Source organism: Xiphias gladius, chromosome 14 (assembly GCF_016859285.1).
Source record: "Xiphias gladius isolate SHS-SW01 ecotype Sanya breed wild chromosome 14, ASM1685928v1, whole genome shotgun sequence".
NCBI classification, from domain to species: Eukaryota; Metazoa; Chordata; class Actinopteri; order Istiophoriformes; family Xiphiidae; genus Xiphias; species Xiphias gladius.
Window position 1 is genome coordinate 19,631,352 of NC_053413.1, and position 22,669 is coordinate 19,654,020.

General features: G+C 38.0%; 2 protein-coding genes and 1 long non-coding RNA gene across 3 annotated transcripts; 2 read left to right on the forward strand and 1 right to left on the reverse strand.

Annotated features, from left to right (window-relative positions):
• Positions 1–22: 22 nt before the first annotated feature.
• LOC120799311 lies at positions 23–4,875 on the reverse strand. Its single transcript, XR_005708804.1, has 3 exons — positions 4,722–4,875; positions 3,435–3,529; positions 23–58 (listed from the first exon to the last, which is right to left on the reverse strand). It is a non-coding gene; the product is annotated as an uncharacterized LOC120799311 (long non-coding RNA).
• A 138-nt stretch (positions 4,876–5,013) lies between these two features.
• LOC120799310 (FK506-binding protein 1-like) lies at positions 5,014–8,428 on the forward strand. Its single transcript, XM_040144389.1, has 4 exons — positions 5,014–5,275; positions 5,372–5,419; positions 6,515–6,627; positions 7,731–8,428. The coding sequence occupies exons 1-4, from the start codon at positions 5,239–5,241 to the stop codon at positions 7,854–7,856; spliced, it is 324 nt and encodes a 107-aa protein (XP_040000323.1). The 5' UTR covers positions 5,014–5,238; the 3' UTR covers positions 7,857–8,428.
• A 1,642-nt stretch (positions 8,429–10,070) lies between these two features.
• On the forward strand, positions 10,071–22,575 carry plxdc2a (plexin domain containing 2a). Its single transcript, XM_040143768.1, has 15 exons — positions 10,071–10,082; positions 11,531–11,651; positions 14,753–14,979; positions 15,642–15,785; positions 16,134–16,203; positions 16,786–16,908; positions 17,036–17,151; positions 17,229–17,328; positions 17,439–17,534; positions 17,828–17,909; positions 18,439–18,499; positions 18,627–18,852; positions 19,944–19,979; positions 20,765–20,922; positions 22,161–22,575. Exons 1-15 carry the CDS (start codon positions 10,071–10,073, stop codon positions 22,374–22,376), a joined length of 1,788 nt encoding a protein of 595 aa, XP_039999702.1. The 3' UTR covers positions 22,377–22,575.
• Positions 22,576–22,669: the final 94 nt, after the last annotated feature.

Genomic DNA, 22,669 nt, shown 5'->3' on the forward strand with positions numbered 1-22,669 from the left:
TTAACAGGTAGAAACCTTGAACAGAACCCGGCTCACGGTGGGCGGCCATCTGCCTCAACTGGTTGGGTAGAGAGAGAGAGAGAGAGAGAGAGAGAGAGAGAAAGAGAGAGAGGGAGAAAAGACGGGGGACATAGCACAGTAGACGTATAACATAAAGATGTGCAACAATAATGAGACTAATAATAAAAATATTAATTATACTAATAGGGTGAATAATAGTACTAATAAAACCAAATATAATAATAGATGATAATAATAATTTTTGAAGCAGTGGGTGTTGAGCAGGATCATGGGAGCAGTAGGTGGTTTGCAGTCACAGATCCAGACTCTCTAGCACCAGGGGCAGAAATACCTGCAGAAAGCGGCAGGAAGAGAGAGGAGAGAGACGAGAAAGCACGAAACTACGGGAGAGAGAAGAAGTCAAGTTAGTAAGGAGCATTGATGCCGTATGAATGCCTGCAGATGGAGAGGAAGAGGAGGAGAGAGGAGTTTAATGCATGATGGGAAGTCACCCAGCTAGGGGATGGTTCAAGCCCTAACTGTAAGCTTTATCAAAAAGGAAGGTTTTAAGCCTACTCTTAAACGTGGAGAGGGTGTCTGCCTCCCGGACCAAAACAGGAAGAAGGTTCCACAGTAGAGGACTCCGATAATTGAAGGCTCTGCCCCCTATTGTACTTTTGGAGACTCTAGGAACCAGAAGTAAGCATTCTGGGGGCGCAGTGTTCTACTGGGGCAATAGGGTACTATGAGCTCTTTCAGATATGATGGTGCCTGACCATTAAGTGCTTTGTAGGTGAGGAGGAGGATTTTAAATTCTATTCTGAATTTTACAGGGAGCCGTTGCAGTGATGCTAACACAGGAGATATGTGATCTCTTTTCCTAGTTCCTGTCAGTACTCGTGCTGCAGCATTCTGGATCAACTGGAGAGTATTTAAAGATTTGTTGGGACAGCCTGATAAAAAGGAATTACAATAATCCAGCCTAGAGGTAACAAAAGCATGGACTAGTTTTTCTGCATCTTTTTGAGAAAGGATGTGCCTGATTTTTGCAATGTTATGTAAGTGAAAAAAAGGCAGTCATTGAAGTTTGTTTTATGTGAGTTAAAGGACATATCCTGAACAAAGAGAACTCCGAGATTCCTAACAGTGCAGCTGGAAGCCAGGGCAAAGCCATCCAGAGTAACTTTATCATTAGATAGGGTGTTTCTGAGGTGTTGGGGGCAAAGCAGAATAACTTCAGTTTTGTCTGAGCTTAACAGCACAAAGTTGCTGGTCTTTAAGGTCTTTATGTCCTTAAGGCAAGCTTGAACTTTAGCTAACTGATTGGTTTCACCAGGCTTCATTGACAAATAAAATTGGGTATCATCAGCAATGGAAGTTTATGGAGTGTTTCCTAATAATATTGCGTAAAAGAAGCATATATAAGGTGAATAGAACTGGTCCAAGCACAGAACCTTGTGGAACTCCGTGACTAACTTTTGAGTGTAAGGTGGATTTATCGTTAACGTGCCAAAACGGAAATTGATCTGATAAATAGGACCTAAACCAGCTCAGAGCAGTTCCCTTAATGCCAATTAAATACTCAAGTCTGATGGGCAATAGTATCAAATGCAGCACTAAGGTCTAACAAGACAAGTACAGAGACATGTCCTTTGTCTGATGCAGTAATAAGGTCATTTGTAACTTTCACCAGTGCTTTGTCTGTGCTGTGATGCACTCTAAATCCTGACTGAAAATCCTCAAATAAACTATTATCATGTAAGGTTAGATGTGGGTCTATAGTTGGCTAAAACGTGGATCAAGAGTAGGCTTTTTAAGAAGAGGTTTAATTACAGCTGTTTTAAAGAACTGCAGTACATAGCCTGTTAATAAAGATACATTGATTATATCTAGTAAAGAGGTGCCAACTTCCTTAAGCAGCCTAGTTGGGATGGGTCTAAGACACAAGGTGATGGTTTAGTTGAAGACATTATTGAAGTTAGTTGGTGAAGGTCGATGGGAGAGAAACTGTCTAAGTATACATCAGGTTGCACAGCTGTTTCTAATGTGCCTGTGTCTGAAGATAAGTCGGTGCCGGTTGAGGGCAGGAGGTGGTGAATTTTGTCTCTAATAGTTAGACTTTTATCATTAAAGAAGCTCATGAAATCGTCACTACTGAGAGCTATAGGAATACATGGATCAATGGAGATATGACTCTCTGTCTGCCTGGCTACAGTGCTGTAAAGAAACCAAGGGTTGTTTTTATTTTCCTCTATTAGAGATGAGTAATAGGCTGCTCTGGCATTACAGAGGGCCTTCCTATATGTTTTAAGACTATCATGCCAAGCTAAGCGGCATTCTTCCATTTTGGTAGAATGCCATATCCTTTCAAGTTTTCGCGTAGTTTGCTTTAATATACAGGTTTGGGAGTTAAACCATGGAGGTAACCTCCTTTGTTTTATTACAGGGGCAACAGAGTCGAGTGTCATTCTCATTGAGCCTGCAGCACTATCAACAAGATGGTCCAATTTGGAATAGGAATCATTTAGAAAATGATCCTGTGGCATTTTGCTGAGAAAAATCGATGAAGGGATTTAATAGTCGTACAATGAGACAGCATGATTGAAGCTAATGCTTTAATACAGACTACTGGGCTACTTTTGAATATTTGCAACAAACAACAATTTGTAACAAACCCCTTGACTGAGGATTAGCAACTTGAAAATGAAAACGTATTTTTGTAATAATGGAATATATTGTGATAACTTGTCTTATGATATTCATGTAATTTTTTATGTAGACTTGTTGTAATAATTCTTAGCAAAATGTTCTGCCAAAAGCTTATAGTATTGTCGTTCTAAGAAACTGTACACTGTAGAGAGATTATTGTGGTTTTGTGTTCTGCTGAGCGTGTTGTGACAACGCTGGAATTGCAAGTTCCTGTTTTGCACTAGTTTATAAATGCATAACATTGCAGTAGGAGGGGATCTCTTAAGGGCCAGTATGAACAGGAGGAATGATTACAGTAAGTAAGACCTGTTTCAGAAATTCACTGCTTGAAAGATAGACTTGAAAAATTGTGAACCTATCCTTTACATCTAGCTCCAGCTCAAGCAGCTACAGCAGTAAACTGCTGTCTATGCATTGATGCGTCAGTATTAACAGTCTAATAATATCATGTATAGTAAAATATCAGTCACGGGGCATTTTTCTGCAGAGCAAGTACTTTCACTTTTTATACCTGTATATTTTACTTACAAAAGATTTTAAATACATGACTTTTATTTGTAATGGAGTATTTTACATTGTGGTATGAGTACTTAAGTAAAACATCTAAGTACTTTAACCACCCTCGGGAAGCACTTGCATAGTAAGGCTCCAAAAACCGATACAGCACAACTTATTTGAGCAAGACATGTATGGTTGTGAGTCGCTGGCTGCACTGCTGAACCTACCATCCAGTGGTGTAGCACAAACATCTGGGCCCCGTTCACATGCAGCCTCAGGCCAGGTAGGTCCCCTTCCTCTTCAAGTGCATCCATTGTCGCATCTGAACGAAAAAAACAAAGAATCAACGAGTAAACATGTCTATGGAGTGTTTATCAGGTTAATGACTGTAGAAATGAATGCCAAAACATATATTAAAATATTCCATCTCAAGTACTGTTAAAGTCTTGCATTGAAAATGTAACTGAAGTAAAATTTAGTATAATATAAAGTAAAATCAAGAAAAATGTAGTATTAAAAGTACTCAATGACTCCTGAGACTATTCCATACTGTACTATAATTTTCGATTACTATTACTGATGCATTAATGTGTAAACAGCATTAAACTGTTGTAGTTGGTGGAGCTATATTTTAACTATTTTATATAAAGCTGCAGCTAATTATTATTTTCATTATGGAGTTTTTTTTTCTTGATCGAATTGATTTTTTTTTCGTGCTGGAGAGTTTAATCTAAAACAAGGCAGCGTATTTTATAACCTCTTTACATGTTTTGTTGTAAAACCTTAATTTGTGAAGAAAATAGTAACCGAAGCTGTCAGTTTTAGTGGAATAAAAAAACACAGCATGTACCTCTGAAATGTAGTGGAGTACAAGTATAAAGTGGCATGAAGAGATTATACTCAGGCAAAGTACAAGTACCTCAATATTGTAAGTTAAGTACAATATCTGAGCAAAAGTTCTGTGCTGAGTGGACCAAACCATGTGTGCGTTTCGGGAGTGGGTGGTGGATTCAAAACAATCTGATATATTTCTAATGTATAAATATATACCATACATGAAGGGGTAGGAAATTGGCTGAGATGGAAACAGAATTCTGCTGCTGGGAGACGAGGTGGGTCAGAGAAATCACATAATAAGGAGGATTTAGTGCCAAGCTGACAAGTGTGAGGAACGAGGATGCTCAGACAGGGACTGCAGGTGAAATGAATGCCTGATTCATTCGTGTTGTTTGTTTGCACCGCTGTTAAATACTTTAAAAAAAAAACATTAAAAAAAAGAATGCAAGAAAAACACCCTTATTGAATGTTCACATGCAAATAATAAAGTCAAACTTCTCTTCTTTTAATTCTACTGTTTGAGCTCAATGTTGTTGTTGTCGTCGATCTTGTTGTTATTGCTATTATCAGACAGAGAGGGGCGTGCTCGGCTCCGCATACATCTGGGATCTGCTCTTGATCAGCTTCTCTGGAGCTCCGTTACATTTTAAGTCCGAAACAGAGAGTTTGATAAATACCTTTTCTTCTTAAGTTGGTGTTTCGGAGTAAGAGTAGCGGGTTCATAATTTTATCTCTCACGTAAGTCCTTTTTTTTAAAAAAATTAAATACGGGCCTAGGTTATCAAACAGTGAGCGATAAACCATAAAATGCGTGTACATTTCAGCCGCCTCTGTTGACATGGATTTTCGGATGAATTTGGGAGATCGGGTGCAAAGAGTCGGGATGTGTGACCCTCCCTCTAGCTCGTTCTCACCTCACTCACTTTTTTTTTTTTTTTACACTCACTTTTGAAATAGCGCCGACATGGAGACACATACACAAAGACCCACAAGCAGAAAAGGAAAAAAGAAAAAAAAAATAGGTAGACCTTGCTTTAAGCCCGGAAAGCCCTATAAACCATGTGAGACATGCCAGCCTGAACGGACCGACCCCTATGGAAAGCCAGCCATAGACTACTTCACATATGACTAAACACACAGTCGCGCAGGGAGCTACAGGAAGTGTCTGACAGCGACGGCTACACGGAAAAGACAATGGGAGTAGAAGTCGAGACCTTAAAGCCGGGAGACGGTGAGGATTTTATTTTATCCCAATGAGTCGGAAGTTTAATATTGTATTCCCTTTTGAAAAATTACACCATTTTAAACCCACGTTTTCTCCCTTCAGGAAAGACTTTTCCGCAGAAAGGGCATGATGTTACCGTGCACTACGTCGGTAAGACATGGTTAAACCTTACTTCATTCACCCACTTTCAGTTGAAATAGAAAATATTATCCACCCAAATATACACTTCTGGGCGATTTTCAATGGATTCTTAAAGGATTCGTATTGTTTCACAGTGTGAAAATACGCTTATTCGCCTTCTTCGCTTAGACGAGGAGATCGGTGGCACTCGTGTGGGAGAAGCTAACATTACAGCCATGATACGGTTAGCTTAGCCTGTTTTAGCTTAGTTTAGCTTATTTTAGCCTAGCACGGAGACTGGAAACGGGGGTGGTGGTGTGGGGGGGGTAGCCGGTTTGTGTCCAAAATGTGCTAAACAGCACCCCCAAAGCTCACCAGCTAACACGATATTTCTCGTTTCTTTAAAACCAAAGTGTAAAATCAACACATTGCAAGCCAGGTTAGCAGTTTCCCTTCCTTTCCGGTCTTTGTGCTAAGCTAAACCATGCTAACGGGATCCTGGGATCCGGTAGCTTCAACGTGACTGCACAGTCGGGAAAGAGGCACCGATCTTCTCATCCCAAATTATCGAACTATTCCTTTAAGTGTTGAGCTTCTGCCTTACTGTGTGCACTGAGTCATGTGTCACAATCATGTTGTAGGTGAAGTGCCACAAACACACTTAAGATTTAATGTTTGAGGATTTATGTAGTCAAAGGGTGCAGGGCTGCAGTTAATGATTATTTCCGTTATTGGTTGATCTGAGTATTTTCCCGATTATTTGATCGATCGTTTTGTTTATACCATGTTGGGTAAAATGCCCTTTATAATTTCCCACAGACCAAGGTGACGTCTTAAATAGCTCCTTTCACTTGACTACCATTCTGAAACCTAAACACATCATTAACTATGAAATATGACAAAGAAAAGCATTGGATCCTTATATTTGAGAAGTTTGAACAAGGGAATACGTGGCATTTTTGCTTTAAAAAAAAATTAATTAATTAATTAAAAGGTTAACCAATTATCGAAGCTGTTGCCAATTAATTTGCTGTTGATAAGCTCATTGATTAATTGACCAGTTCTCGCAGCTCTAATAGAGTGAGTGCTGAAAAGTTTTTTTGTTGTTTGTTTGTTGTTGAACAGGCACGCTGACAAATGGAAAAAAGTTTGACTCGTCCAGGGACCGGGGAGATCCCTTCAAATTCAGGCTTGGAGAGGGTCAAGTAATTCGTGGTTGGGATGAAGGTGTAGCTCAGGTAAGGAGAGGAACTCTAAAGGGGCAATCCACTGACTTTTACACATCAAGATCAGTTTACTTGTCATGGCTATTACTACTCGAGCCTATGAATAGGATTTGGTGATATGAAATGAAAGAAGTACTTAAACATGATTGAAGCATCATACTTTATGTGCGGGACTTTTGGGCTTGAATAATATACCTGCACCACCTGAAAGGCTGTCTTGGTTGTGCATATTAAAAAATATTAGGCACGCATGCAGCTCTGGACTGTTGCTACCAGAGGCTTCCACTAAGTAGACAACACTTCTATAAATCAGTTTCAGCACAGACAGAGCACAGGTCAGCTCAGTGATTCTTCTGCTCCTGCTGCTTATGCTTTCTTGACATCAGCCTGACAGACTGAACAAAGTGAAACTTAGTTACGAGAGCTGAAGTGGCTTTAGCTCTAGTAACCAGATATAACCTCTCATTAACAAACACAAATTGAGCACGCAGATGTTTTTCTGTCACATAGACTGCACCGGTAGATTCACCACGAGACAGTCAGAGCCAGCTGGAGTCATGACAGAATTAATCTACAGCAGAGTGTACAAAAAGAGAAGGGGGTCAAGTCACTGTATGTTACTTTTTGACTGAAAATAACCCTTTTGTGCATATTGAAATGACTGAATTTTTATGATGTGGACATTTTACACATTGTGAAACATTATTTTGATGTATGGCCCAGTTGTATTAAGTCTTTGGTGGCTCCTTAGGAGATTTCCAAAGCCTGAGAGACTTTCTAACACTGTCGAAGCCCAATTTCTAATAGAAGGTGTGACTTAGAAAATGGGCAAAGGCTTAAGAGAGGCATTTAGCGGACAGGGAGGGTGGAACGAATGTCCCTGCATGATGGGACACGTAGAATCCAGTGTTTCTGGAGCTTGACCCATACTAGGGACTAAAAGTCAGAATATCTCATCCTATGCTTTAATGATATTGAGCACTTCTGAGTCCCTCACATTTCTGAAAGTGTAAATCACCGGAGTAACCCTTTAACAGATGCCAAAAATACAACTTAACCGGTATTGAAACTAAGTTATTACCCTTTATGTATCTTGCGCTTCACCTACTCCACAGATGAGCCTTGGTCAGGTGGCCAAGTTGACCTGCTCGCCGGACTACGCGTATGGCAGCAGAGGATACCCACCCATCATCCCAGCGAATTCCACTCTCGTCTTTGAAGTGGAGCTTCTGAAATGCTGAGTGTTTTAAGATGGTTGCTCTTTGGAATTTTTTTCATTCCACCCACATGTCTGATGCAAATAACTGTTTAATTAAAGGTGCTGTCATTAGCATTTCTATACATGGATAAATCATTATAGAAATTTTGATATCCTGGTATAATTGGGACAAATGACAAACAAATGAGACCATTCTAATGCCATTGGTATTGTTGGTGCTAAGATGACAATCTTAAAGGACCTTAAAAGAATAGTATGACATGGGAAAAATGCTTACTCGCTTTCTTGCAGAGAGTTACATGAGAAGATCAGTAACACTCTAAAATCAGCTTACCAGCTCCTCTAAAGCTAAATCATTAACACACAGTATCATGTTTGCGTAATCTGTCCAAAAACTGCAGTGGTTTTAAGGGGGTAATGTGCCGGACTATTTCTTGACTGGGTGCAGTAACAGACAGAGCCAGGCTAGCTGTTTCCAGTCTTTGTGCTACAGCGAGCTCAAGTAACCAGCTGCTGTCTGTATCTTCATATTTACCAAACAGACATGTTGGCTATCTCATCTTATCGTCTAACTCTTGGCAAGAAATCGTCCCTGAAAAAAAATAAATGAATAAATAAAAAGCCAGCATGTTGTTAAGTAAACTTCCAGGATTTGTTTGGCCTTCATTCTTATATTTGCCTGTAAAAATCTTTCACTTATCTTTCAACTGTTAAATAGCACAAAAGATATATAATGAAATAAGAGCGAAAAACAAAGGAACTTTAGAAAGAGTGAACCAGTGGCACTAAATATACGTTGTCTTCTCGTCGGAACATCATATTTGTTCACAAGTGTTTATTTCAATGTCTCAAAAGTAGCGTGGTAATGATTTTTAATGTCAAAAGTGCACATGTAACACCTTTGAATGAAAACAGCTTATTTGTTTTGGTTTTTTTTCCCAGCGTAAATTTATCCCTTCGATTGTTGCATTGATTTGGCAGCTTAAAACTTTGACACCATGTAAAGAGACACTTTGTATGTTTGGAAACAATAATGGCTCATGATTTAATTCGTTTTTCATCCCTTCTTGTGTTGCCATTTATAATATTAGGAACAGATTTTGAAACCAGTTATCTAGACTATACTCTTGGGTCTTTTTGTCAAGTTATAGGCCTGAAGTGTTCTTGTATTATGTCATAATCCACAGCTTTTTTTTTTTTTTTTCTGCCAATGTTTTATTTCTTCAATGCATCATCTATTAGAAATGATCTTACCTGTGTGGGTATTGCATTAAAAAAAAAAAACCCTGTATACTGTAAATGTGTTTCATTCATGGTCACATTTCAGACTTAAGTCATTGATGCACCCGAACTATAACTGCAGTGTGCGTGTGTTTTTGGTTTCCTGTTAGGATTCTGGCAGGCTGGCAGGGGCTGATGCCTTCAAATATTTGCCTTGCAGAGATTGCCACGTCAGGCTTTAGTAATGTTTGCATGAAAGTAATATTGTCAAACTGGTTTCTGCTCTGTGGGTTTACTGCAGCTGTCGGCAGCAAAACATGAGCCGTGGTGGAAAGCAACTTAAGTACATATACCCAAGTACTGTACTTAGATACAGTTTTGAGGCGCTTGAACCTTACTTCAGTAGTTCCATTTTATACTGCTTTATACTTGTACTCCACCAAAAGTCAGAGGCAGTTATTGTTCTTTTTACTCCACTACATTTATTTAATAACTTATGTTACCCATTAATTTGCAGATTCAGATTGATGTTACTAAATATAACCAATAATAATACATAATACTTTAAGATAAGACTTTATTGATCCCTGCTGGAAATTTACAGGCTACCTGGTTGTGTATCTATATTAACTAAATAATCCAACCTTTAACAGCAACATGATGTACATATTAATGCATCAATAGTTATAATCTAATAATACTCATATTACTCTGGCCATTCTGAGTATGAGTATTTTTGCTTTCTGTGGTTTAAGTCTGTTTCAATGCTAGTACTTTTTGTACTTTTACTCTTGAAGATTTTGATTGCAGGACTTTTACTTGTAACAGTATTTCTACACTGGTATTGCTATTTTTACTCAATAGGTCCGAGTACTTCTTCAGCCACTGAAAATGACACACAGCAGGTAAAATGCCTACTTTGTTGTTGCCTTTCTAGAGACTCAAAGCAAACGGTGTTGTAGTTTGAGTATTACTCAGGCAGAGTTACAACAACCAGCTCATCCTTAATGTACTGATGTCTTCAGGGGTAAGGACGTCCAAAGCAATGTCCTCATGACTGTACCCCTTGCCTTTCCTATTGTATACGAATGTATTACATCAACTAGAATTACTGATGTCAAGGTTACGTTTATTCAGACTATAATACATGGAAGTTAAAATACTAGAGTCCTAATCAATTAACCCTGTTTAGCAAAACAAAGGAAATAAAGACACGTAAATAACAAAATGGGTAAAAATAAAAGACCTTAAAAATGTACAAGTTAAAAGGTATTCTCAAGTAAGTGAAGTGTTTGTAGATATAAGTATTGCAATAGTAATAGTACAGCTACTTTCTATCTCTGATTACTAATATTTTGCAGTTTCTGTGGTGTCACTGTTCTTACAGTGGCCATGAAATACTCAAACAAAGCTCTTTTTTTCACGCATATAGATTATGCATGCTATTTTTAATTGACCAACCTCCTCACTTACTCTGAATATAGACTAATGTTCAAATGATATCCATGTACTGGCTTAATATGTGTCTGGTTGCATAGGTTTATTGTGATTGTGTCCCACTTTTTGCATGTTTGTCCATGCTATCAAAACATTGGTGGTTTTTAGCAAGTCTCAACTGTTAATCATTACACAGAGGTGTTATTAGCCGCGATCCAGCGACATCTAGTGGGGAAATCTGAAATTACATTAGGGACTTCTGTTGCCTTCGCTTGCTTCTGTTAATCTTCTAGACCAAACATTGGGGTTGAAAATTTAAGCGATAGTGACCACACGAAACTATTATATTTTATCGGCGGCTATTTGACCTTATTTGTTTGATATGTTTGCATTATTATTTTATTTCTTGTTTACAATATACACGTCTTAATGACTCGATAAAAAAAGTCTGGAAAATATCGATTCTGGTAAATTTTATTGGATTTTTTTAAGTAAAAGTGAAAAAGACTGACACGGAGCAAGCATAACTGGTGCTATAATACTGAAATTCAGACAATGTATATTATACTTCACATCGATTTATTAGCTTAATCCGTTAGTCGTTCTTCCCCCTGATCTATGTGAAAAGAACATAATGTAAAGCTCCTACACACTTTCTGTGTTTTGTCTTTGAGTTTATAATTTTGACAATTACGACAGCACCGGAAGGCAGCGTTTCTGCGGGTACAGGCTTTCATCACCAGCAGCGTTTCATTCCGCTGAGGTCTGAACTGGCGCGCGGTTCGGTTTGCGGACAATTCAGCAGTTTAACATGAACATTAACATGACGAGAAACTTTACGTTGGGCTTCATAAATAGTTAAGTTGCGTGGCCTGTACTTCTTTTTTTTTTCCTAATTAGTAGGCTGGGTTTTTTTTTTTTTTGGTTTTGTTTTTGTAACTTGACAGCAACCGGCAGTGAGACGTTGGAGGGTCCCTCGTCACTGACTGGCGCAAACACACATTTGCGCTTATTCGGGAGTTTCTTTGCGCACTGAAGCCGCTTCACGAGGTGAGAGTAGGGATGGCGGTGACCGTGACAAAGACGGTTCAGCTCATCACAGGACTGGTCATTGTTTTCCAGTTTCAGATAAGCTTCATGAAGCTAAAATCTGCCAGTGGTAAGTCATCAAAATTATATGTGAATCCGCAAAATAACGCAGTGTTGTTTGTAGGCTAACGTTAGGAACAGGAGGTCCGTTTGTACAATAATGTACAGGCTATCTATAAGTTTATACTGCATGAGAAAAATATTGTCTTGTCCTACTTTTTATGTCCTCGAGTTAAATCATTTAATGTAATCTATATTGCTCTGAGTCAATACACAAGCTACCTAACTAATTATAACCGATTTGACAACTAGCTCCTGTAATATCTCTGCGTCATTTTATAAGTGTAGGGATTCAGTGTGTTCAGTTAAAGTTTTAGTAATTTTCATGACATTTTATGGCTCCATATTTTACCATATTATGTTTAGTCGTAATAGTATGAATGATGATCAAGTTATGTTTTTTTGTATTTTGTTTGTTTGTTTTGCTGAGACCAATATTTTTTTGGATAGCAGACGCCGATTGCAGAAAGTGTTATGGCATTTTCTTTACCAGGGAGACGCAGAAATATCCTAAAATGTGTTAGTATTAAGTGTTTTCACGTGTATTTTATTCTTGGCTGAGTGACACAGCGTTCAGACCACAGTGAGATACTAATTAGTATCATTTAGATAATTTATTAATTCTCAATTTAACCTGAAAATAAAAAAAACCTTAAATTTTCACCTGCTGTAATTGTGATCAGGTAGTCAGGGTCAGGTGTGTTGCTGCTGCTTTATGTGAAAAGTGTTTGTGCCGGTATTAGTGTTTTTTTAATTTTCTGTGGAACATCTGGTTTTTATTTTAAATGAGAAGACAACAGAGGACTACGCTGCAACCGCACTTGGTAAGCTGTATTGAACTCCATGATAAATCAGACCATTGTTGATCTACAAACTGGGCATTTCAACTGAATCTTACATTGTAGCAGCCCCTCAGCGGCGGTAGCAGTCACTGAAGCTATTGATACAGTTACTATCCTTTGTCACAGATAAAACTGCTCTGTCTTCTTGACATCTGCACTACTAGAGTTTATGTAGCATCAGTACACTGGCCACATCACACCAACACACAGGTGGAGGGTTATGAGGCCTCTGGAGCCACAGGGCCACCCTGTGACAGAAATATAGACACAACACCCACTGCTGCCCGGCCTCACATGCCTGGTCCTGGAACTGCTGGTGTGAAGAATGTGAAGCATGCTTTCACCCTCTGCTGTGAAGAGAGAAGCTAGGACGCACTGTTGTCACTGGAGGGGAAGAACGACGGGTTGACCGCACATGTTGGCCACATGGCACACGCTGAGGAATTGTTTACGTCCTTTTGCATGTGAGAGGATGATGCAGGAATCTGTTTTCTGATGTTTGAGGGGTTCAGGGAGGTATTCTGCACGTCTAACATTACTCAGCATACAGTTATCCCTGTTTATTTACCCTTAAGCAGCTTTAAGTTTGTTAAAATTATCCTGCAGTAAATTGCACCTTAATGAAGGTTATGATGTTCAGTTGTAATTTAAACGGTTTTAGAGAGGTGTTGATTCAATTTTATGGTCTTTTTAAAGGCTGTAGTTTGTGGTACTGTTGAGCTGTATTGCATTAAACTAAGATTTCTCTAAAAGTTTATATTAATTTTTATGACTTTGGACAGGCTGTGAGTATAATGCAATACAATTCATAGGCAACAGCCTCCAAAATGACCATAAATTAAACCAAAACCTCTCTAAAACAGTTTAAACAAAAAATGGCACAATATAACCTTTGAGAAAGTACAATTCTTGCAGGTCTGTTGCATTATAATAATAACAACAATAATAAGAACTTTATGTATATAGCACCTTTTCATAACAAGATTTACAAGGTGCTTTACCGGGTAAAATCAACTAACATGAACCAATCATGAAAGTATTATATCATTAAAACAATAACAATAGTGCTATCAATAAACCAAAAGAAGACTACATTAGGTTTAGCAAGGTGTACCTAATAAACTGGCAGCCCGGTGCATATGACATTTATGCAGAGTGAAATATTCAAAACCAAGACACCATGTGTTTAATGGCTGCATTATTCCATCCAATGGAAATATTGTAGATGTCGTGTACATCATTTTATACAGACTCCCCTAAAAATCAGCCTGACATATTTGGTATCTTTAGAAACCTCTGGAAAATTTAAAATTGATTTCAGTGGAATTGAGTAATGTTTGGCTGCACAATATGAGTTTGTAATGACTGAACCACCAGTGGAAAGCTGCTAGTTAAGGGGTTATTGAGCGTACAAAACACCAGGAAATATTAAACATACTTTCCCAGGGCCAAGGGTAACATTGTCAAATAACATGTTTTGTCTTCTGCTAAAGATATTAAATTTACAATCATATAAAACAGAGAAAAGTGGCAAATTCTCATATTTGAGAAGCTGGAACGAGAAAATGTTTGGCATTGTCGCTTGATAAATTACATAAATGCTAATTTGGTCATAAAAATTGCAGCGTTTTTTTTCATAATCAACGAATTTTGCAGTTGTGAGAATTTTTCGATTTGCAGAACGTTGAATTGGGAGACTTTGTATAGGGTTTCTGAGTTGCTTTGTGGCTTTTCTTTGTGGTTTTTCTTTTTTATATGAGAATCTAATATTTCACTGTTATGGATTTATTTTGGATCTGAATCTTGATTCAGGAAGTTTGAGGAAATGTTGGCTGAATGTGTGTAGGCTTGTTTTGTCCAAAGTTTTAAGTCTTTAAGAGAGCTGTGGATGCCTTTTTTCCTCTTTTCTTGCTGTAGATTATTCTTATGTTGATCAGTTAATCAGTGAATGTATTACAGGCATTTTTGTGATCTACTTTGTGTAGAATATTCTCCTTAAATTTGCAGATGGTCATATTTGTGGCACAGCAAAAGTATCATGGTCATGAAAACACAATTTATACCTTCATTTTATAAGTGTTTAGAACCTGTGTTTGTACAAAGAGAGCTATAAAATGCCTCAGTATCATCATCAGCTCACATCTCTGGCATTTTAGTTTTATTGTTATGATATTGATCTCCTCTTTAATGGTCAAAAAAAGACACATTAAGACAACAATGTGATCACAGCAGCAACTTACCTCCCTCTCTCTCATCTTTGATTCCTAAGGAGTCTACCGTACTGCCACGCAGGGGCTGCCTTCTCCAGAGGGAAGGCCGCATGTAAACATCGGGAGTCACAAGCCCAGGGAGAGGAGGTGGGCATCTAGGCTCACGTCTAGGGTCCCTGGCTGGGCTGTAGATAAGAGGGGCCACTACAGAGACCAGCACCAACCAGAGGAGTCGGATCCAGACTTGCTGATGGAGGAAGGACATGAAAATTCTACACAGATTGTGGTAAGCTTATTCTACAGCCAAGAAATTTTTATTAGATGAAAGAAAGCACAGGAATTAGAGTCAGTGTTGAAAACAAGAATGTCAGTGGTGTCAGTGTGATCTTAGTTTGGGACAAAATTTTGGTAACACCTGTTGGGAAGTGGGTGAGTTAGACTGTAACTGAAATAAAGTACACTGTATGCTTGGATTCTTGATGAAGCAATTGATGAGTTATGATATTCTGTGTATATTGTTACATTTCACAACTCATGGAAGCAAATTTATCCTGAAACCAGGACATAATTTTACTTTCGGAAAAGGAAAAAAGGGATTTCAGTTGTTAAATCCACCTAAAAGTTGTTTATGGATTTTAAAGTCCCAGATGTATATGATGATAGAGCTAAATATTCTTTTAAACTCTACGAAAATATTAGTTCTAATTTATGTATGCCTGCTGCTATGATGACTATTAAGTATAACAGCTAAAAGTTAATTTCCTGGAAGGTAATGAGATTTGTATAATTGGCTAATATATGGCAATGTAAAATATAATACATTTTTGGATCTACTGTGAATCAGGTGTACATATGGAGACTTAGCAAACAAGGTAAAAAAGAAAGACTTATGGGAATACATAGTGTATGTTTAAAGGATTCAAATACCCATACCCTTTTTTTTGGCAGGACATTGATCACGCCTACTACACATCTAAAATCTACAGTCCTGGAGACACCGCCAATAAAGAGCTGTGGGTGAACGTCGATGAGATGGAGGAGGATGACTGGAAGGTCCGTCGCTTCCTGTCCAGCACCCACAGACAGGCTGAGGTGTGAAATCAGTCTCTGTGAATAAATGGGACAGTCAGTGTTTTATGCAAATTAAACAACAGCTGTAGAGGACATTTACAAGGCAACTCACATTGAACTTGAATTTACTTGGACTTACCTGAATAAGAACTGTCCATCAGCGCATTACAGTTGTTGTTCACTTTCAGGATGCAGTGTATTGTGAACTCAGAGTGAAATTCATCATATTACAACAAAAATGAGTTAACGCTCACTCAGTGGCAGTAAAGCTTCATTTTATATGTTTAAATTGTTGGTGTATGTAACTGGTGGTTGTTGACCATCTTTAACGTACAGTTGATATCGGACTTTGCTTATGTTTGCTTCCAGAGAGTGAATCTTTCCTTCGATTTTCCTTTCTACGGACATATACTGAGAGAAATCACAGTGTCAACTGGAGGTGAGACACATGATGTCTTTTTCTCATAACTCAGAATTATAAGGCTGAGTCTGTATTTGGAGAAGTTTGAGATGTCCTAATTTGAGCTATTGTATTTTTTTTTTTATTGTATTTTTGTTAACTATTATCCTTTCATAGTACAGTTGCATAAGTAGCTTACAGTAGGCCAATATTAAAGTGAGTATAGCAATTTAAATATATTTGGCAGCAGAATAGTGCTGCTTTCAGAGACTATAACCTGCATAACAGCTTTCGTTTGATGTTTCTTGTAATTTTTTAGGCATATACTATAGTATTTTATTATGATCAGTGCGGATTTGCTTCTATACAACCTCTCTTCATCTCCAGCATGAACAAAATACTGTGTTCAAACAATGTCAGAACTTGACCTGCACAAATACTGCAGAAAAAGAAGTGGAAATTACTGAGAGTGAAGCAGTTTGTGTGGGGCGTGAGTGGGGGATCTGGTAGATGGGAGTGAGAGGCCCTTTGTCTCCAGCCTTGATTAATGGAATATTGCAATCTTTCCCTGCATTCCCTACAACTGACTAATGGCAAACTCTACATGTTCATCTCTTCCAGGTTTCATTTACACTGGAGATATAATCCATTGGATGCTCACAGCCACTCAGTACATCGCCCCTCTAATGGCTGATTTTGACCCAAGCCTTTCCAAAAACTCAACTGTGTTTTACTTTGATAACGGTAAGAGAGGCAGTTAGTTTGCATTAGTATAATTTTAATATCATGTATTCTGGATTTTCATTTGTGGGTCTGCTTTATAATAGTTTTATCGGAAACATGTGCATGTGTGTTCATGTCTACCCTTTAGGAACTGCTTTGGTGGTTCAGTGGAACCAGATTCACCTCCAGGACGTCAGTCTGGGAACTTTCACCTTCCAGGCCATTCTGCACAGCGATGGTCGGATTGTCTTTGCATACAAAGAGGTGACTTTTTTTTCTGTTCTTCGTGGTCTTATTTTAATGCAAAATTAGTAAAACAGCTCTTTCTTTTTCTTTCATAGATTCCTATTGACATCAGCAACATTAGCAATGAGAATCATCCTGTCAAAGTGGGCTTATCGGATGCTTTTGTGGTGCTTCATGAGATAGAGCAGATACCCAGTAAGTGGCAAATTTGTTCTATTAAATAAATATCTTTAGCAGCCAACTTATTCAGCAAAATTTCAGATATCACCAATAATTGACATCATACCCTTTCTGACATGCTTCAGATGTTCGGAGGAGAACCATCTATGAGTATCACAAAGTCGACATCCTCAAGTCCAAAATCTCCAACTCTACAGCTGTGGAGATGCTACCTCTCCCTAGTAAGTTGATCGACTTAAAACAATTTTTCAAAGAGAGGTGTTCCTAAAATTGCAACTCCTACTACTCCTAAATACTCATCTTAATATTTTCATTCACTGGTATACCTTTTTGTAAAATTATGTGTAAAAAATGAATAACTGTAAAACTGTCAAGTATACAGAAACTGATAATAGTAGCTGTTGCAAGTTAGCTCTATGCTGCAAAACATTCTGTAAAAATGCATTCAGGTTTTATTTTCAGAAGCCAAAGCCGTCTCTTCCTCCCGACTCTTCACTGTTTTCCTTATTCTCAGCATGTCTCCAGTTCTCCAGCTGTGGTCCATGTGTCACTTCTCAGATTGGCTTTAACTGCAGCTGGTGCAGTCGGCTACAAAGGTAAACTGAAAAAGCATACAGAGAGCGCATACCACTGAGAAGGGTGCACATTCCCCAAAACGTAATTTAATAATAGGTAAATGTTTAGAATTTTCTGTTTGCATTTGAAACCATTAAAATACACACACACAATCATGGCTGATGGAAACTACAATATGAAGAATACTTATATTTTTTCTCTCTGTTCAAGAATCTGTTGTGCAATATTTCAAGAAAAGTTGACTCATGAACATTGAGTTATGGTGATTTGCTGGTTGCTGTAGTGTCACTTATATGTGAAATTTTTTCATGATTGCTTGGTTTTGATATGTATTGATATATATTTTTTTTTACTGCATGCTGCCCTGTTCTATTGGAGAATAAAAAGTAATTACAGTATGTGATTAATGTCCACACCTTTATTCAGATTTATTTATTTGGCTTGATTCAGACTTTTCCCACAAATACTTCATACTTGGATCAAGCACCTTATCAATACAGTATCCTACCTTACGTTCTATACGTTAATAGTATTCACTTTGTTTCTCAGATGCTCCAGTGGCTTTGATCGTAATCGGCAGGACTGGGTTGACCTCGGCTGCCCGGAGGAGGTTCTCATTATTTTTTGCATTTCAGTAAATTAGTGAAAGTTTAATTAAGATGGAACTTGATCACATTTGTCTTTCTGCACAAAAGAAGCTGATACTCATGGGTTTTTTTTTTTTTTTTTTTTGCCAGAGACGTGATCCCCGATGTCTCCAGATAAAGGACGTCACAAACGCATCTCGCCACTTGACCCATACGACCACTCCTGTAACAGTGACCGGATTGCAGCAGGGGACCTCCAGCATGACCTCCACCCCCCTCAGCAGGACATCCACCGTCACCAACCCCTCAACACACAGTTGCTCAAGCAGAAAAATAATATCCACTCTACAGCCTCCTACCAGCAAACCTGCAGAAGGTAAGCCAACAAATGCTTTTCAAGTCATCTGCATTGAAGTCGGCAACTGCACTTTAAATTAAAAAATTTGGTCCTGTTCTGACATTTCTTGGAGTTTTAGAGATGCAGTTAAACAACTGGAGATAAATTGCCCCTCGTGTGTGTTTTTTTTTTTTTTTAAAATGCATGCTACAAGCCACAAAATCAAATCTGATTAAAGAGATTACAGTTCAGGGCAGGACAGGTGTCATTACCATCTCATGAATTAATGTATGTTGTTGTTAACCCCATATCCCCGCCCATTGTGTTCTGTAAGATCTGACAGTTTAAGGGTCAAGTGGCCAGCTATTTCCCAGGTTTCTGTTAGCTCATAGCTGAGCATATACAGCGCCATGTTAAATACTGCATAGTGTCCTCAGCTACTGAAGGATGATTCGATATATGTGTATTACTCTGTGGCCTGGTTGGGTCAGAATATGGGAGGGCTGTTATTTTTGGCTGTAGTGGCTATCGTTTGTAAACTGACAGGACTACAATGTCCTACTCACACAAAAGAACAGCAGTTATTTTACTTAAGTAGACAGAAAACGACTTCATTTTTATTGAAGTAAAAATAAAATGAAAAACTACAAATACATTAGAGTGAAAAACTGAAAATTAGTCTAAGTGAACTAATTGTTCAATGCAAATGGCACAACCTTGGATGTTCCATGTGAAGAGCCAACAAGAGGTGCGTTTACAGGAGATTTTACCTGAAGTAAAGTACGCTATAGTAAAGTAAAGTATAGTAAAAACTCACAAAAGTTAAATCAAAATTACTGATTGTAAAAACTACTGTAATAACAACTAGAAATTGCACTCAGTAGAGCGCATACCTTCAGGGGTTCAGTATGTTTTGCGTAATCCTGCTAACAAATAAACCAACAACAGACATGGGTGATAACATAACCTCCTCGGCGGAGGTAATAAATACCCAAAAAGCTACTGTAACATTGTAAAATGTAACTCTTCACTTTCACTCATATTCTTTACTGGGCAAACAGTTTTTAAATATGGATGCAGAGGCACACTATCATACTTAATATCATGTCATTATGGTTTTGTTTTTCCAGATGACACAAAGATCTCTTTGCACATCAATGATGCACGTAAGTCATTCATTGTTATCTACTTTGCTGTATATCTGTAAAGATCATTGATCTGTGGGTGGCCCAGAGAGTTCAAAGTACTGCAACTCAAGAGAACAGCTTTTTACCAAATCCATTAAAAATGTGAATTTAAAAAAAAAAAAAATATATATATATATATATATAATTTTTAAAAAACATGGGCAAATTGAAAAACTGACCAATTTAACACACATGCAGCACAAAGAAATTGCAAATTGATGCTTCAAATTCACATGACATAACCAAATCCAACAAACACACTGAAGTTGGAAAATGAGCCAACAATGTTTATTTCAATTTTAATAACTGCATGATTCACATATTAAAGAAATTTGTACAGGCTACCAGCATGGCAACAAATCTATGCCGAGGTGTGTCCATCCGTTTTTAGTGTCCTGTCGAAACTGAGTTTTAACTTAGTTTTGTTATTTCTGTGCAACTTGCAACATTCCTATATTTGTATTTGTTTTTCCTAGTTGTAGTGAATTGAGTTCTCAGGGCCACCCTACTGATCAGTATAAAAATATTTCGCTCATTTTATATTATTGGTACAAGAAAGTTTTCAGTACAACTGTTAGCATTATATTTGAATATATCTATCTATCTATCTAATCTATCTATCTATCTATCTATTTAGATATCTATCTCTATATCTATATCTAGCTATCTATATAGATATATATCTATATAGATAGATATAGATATATAGAGAGAGATATGCCTAAACTAGAGTCGGATTCACTGTCACCCTCACCTCTGTACAGCAGGAGACGAGGAGAGCACAAGAGAGACTGATGAGCGACTACAGATCGGTCTCCTGGTGGGCATCATCATGATGATGGTTGTCATGGCAGCAACTGTCCTCCTGTCCCTTTACATGTACAACCACCCTACCTCCAGTGCCAGCCTTTTCTTCATGGAGGTCAGTGATACACAGCTGCTGTCTACCTCTGTAGTAACCATTTGGAACAAATGAAGTCTTAAATGTCTCAATAGTCGCCCGTCCTGAAGAACCATGCTGTTAGTTTTACATGTTATCCTACCATGCATTTTTAATTTGAATTTTCCATCTTCCTGGTTTCAGTTTCTGTCCCCTATTAGGATAACTAAGCCATCACAGTGACCATTTTGTCAGATGTATTTTTTGCATTTCAAGCAGTGAGGCTAAAGATAAAAAGTTGGTCTGTCGAGAGAAAGACATCTTGACAGTTTCTGGTATGGATACTCCATTCCTACTAAATTTTGGTGACCCCCCTTTAACTTTCATGTTGCACCTCGGTTAGCTCAAAATTTTCCTTTAACCAACATTACCTGGTACATTACAAAGTATTCAGAAAGGAATGGTAGGACTTGCGTGAAATTTGCTGTGGTTATTCATTATTTCCAGAGGACAAATTGTAATCATTTCAGTGATGGTCTTTTTTTTTTTTTTTTTTGTTTTTAAACAAGTTTCAGCACGTTCTGCACATTTCATTCAGAGTCCCAGCGCTCATTGTATTTCAAACACATTTCTGTGTAATTTAGATGGACAAATTTGACATTTTTTGGACAGATGTCCATTGAATTTGGTAAGAATACTACACTCAGTTAAAACAGCTGTGCCATAAATTCTACCTTTACAAAGTTTGGTGTTCAGTTATCGATGACATTGTTGGAAATGTGTAAATTCAATAATGTTTACTATTGAGGTCATGGTTAATAGTTGCGTTGTACTGAACTACACTATACAGAAAAGTTTCAAATTTTTTGGGCTTTCCCATTTACATACATGACAGGGGCAGAATATTAAAACTAAATCTCAATATCATGTAATCCAGTACAACACCAGCACCATTAACTATTACCTCAGTGCCAAAACATAATTGAACTAAGACCTATGAGACCGTCAACAAAAAACATTACAGGCATCATAGATGTAGACTTTATGGCATGATGTAGAATTTATACATACACTAAGTGTATATATATTACCTTTTTATGAGCATCTGTGGGTGAGCAGTAATGACTGCAGGAAAACGGATAAAAACTTATTTTTTCCCGAATACAACTGGATTTGACTCTAACTTCTTGTTTACTCATTACTATATGCATATTTTCCTTTAGCAATCCAACTTGTGTATTCATTTTCTTTTATTCCCCCATACCCCACCCCACACACAGCGGCGGCCAACGCGCTGGCCAATCATGAAGTTCAGTCGGGGGTCTGGTCGCCCTTCATACGCAGACGTGGAGGCTCCCGGTCAGGACAAAGACAGCACAGTGGTCATCGACCCCAAACAGTCTTTTGTCATGTCAGACAGAAGAGAGAGCGAACAGAAAGAAGGTTTCATAGTTCCTGATCAGAGGGAGCGCTTCCTAGTCTCAGAGAGCTCCTGACCGAAACTACATATCCCAGAAGGCTTTGGGGCCAGAGCTGGTTCTCTGTGAGTTAGCATTCTTTTTTGAATGCTGATATATTTTTCCATTTAGCTGTTGCTCAAGTTCACTTTAAGGACAGAATTCGAGCAATTAGAGAGTAAAACGTCAAACCTCTGACAAAATTGTAACTACAGATTATTTTATGCAACAGTATGGCTTCATGTATACATTTGCTTGGTAAGCCATAGAACTGTTTAATGCATAAATGAAGAAGTACTTGGTTAAAAACTTGTTTTTACTTTGCTCAGGTT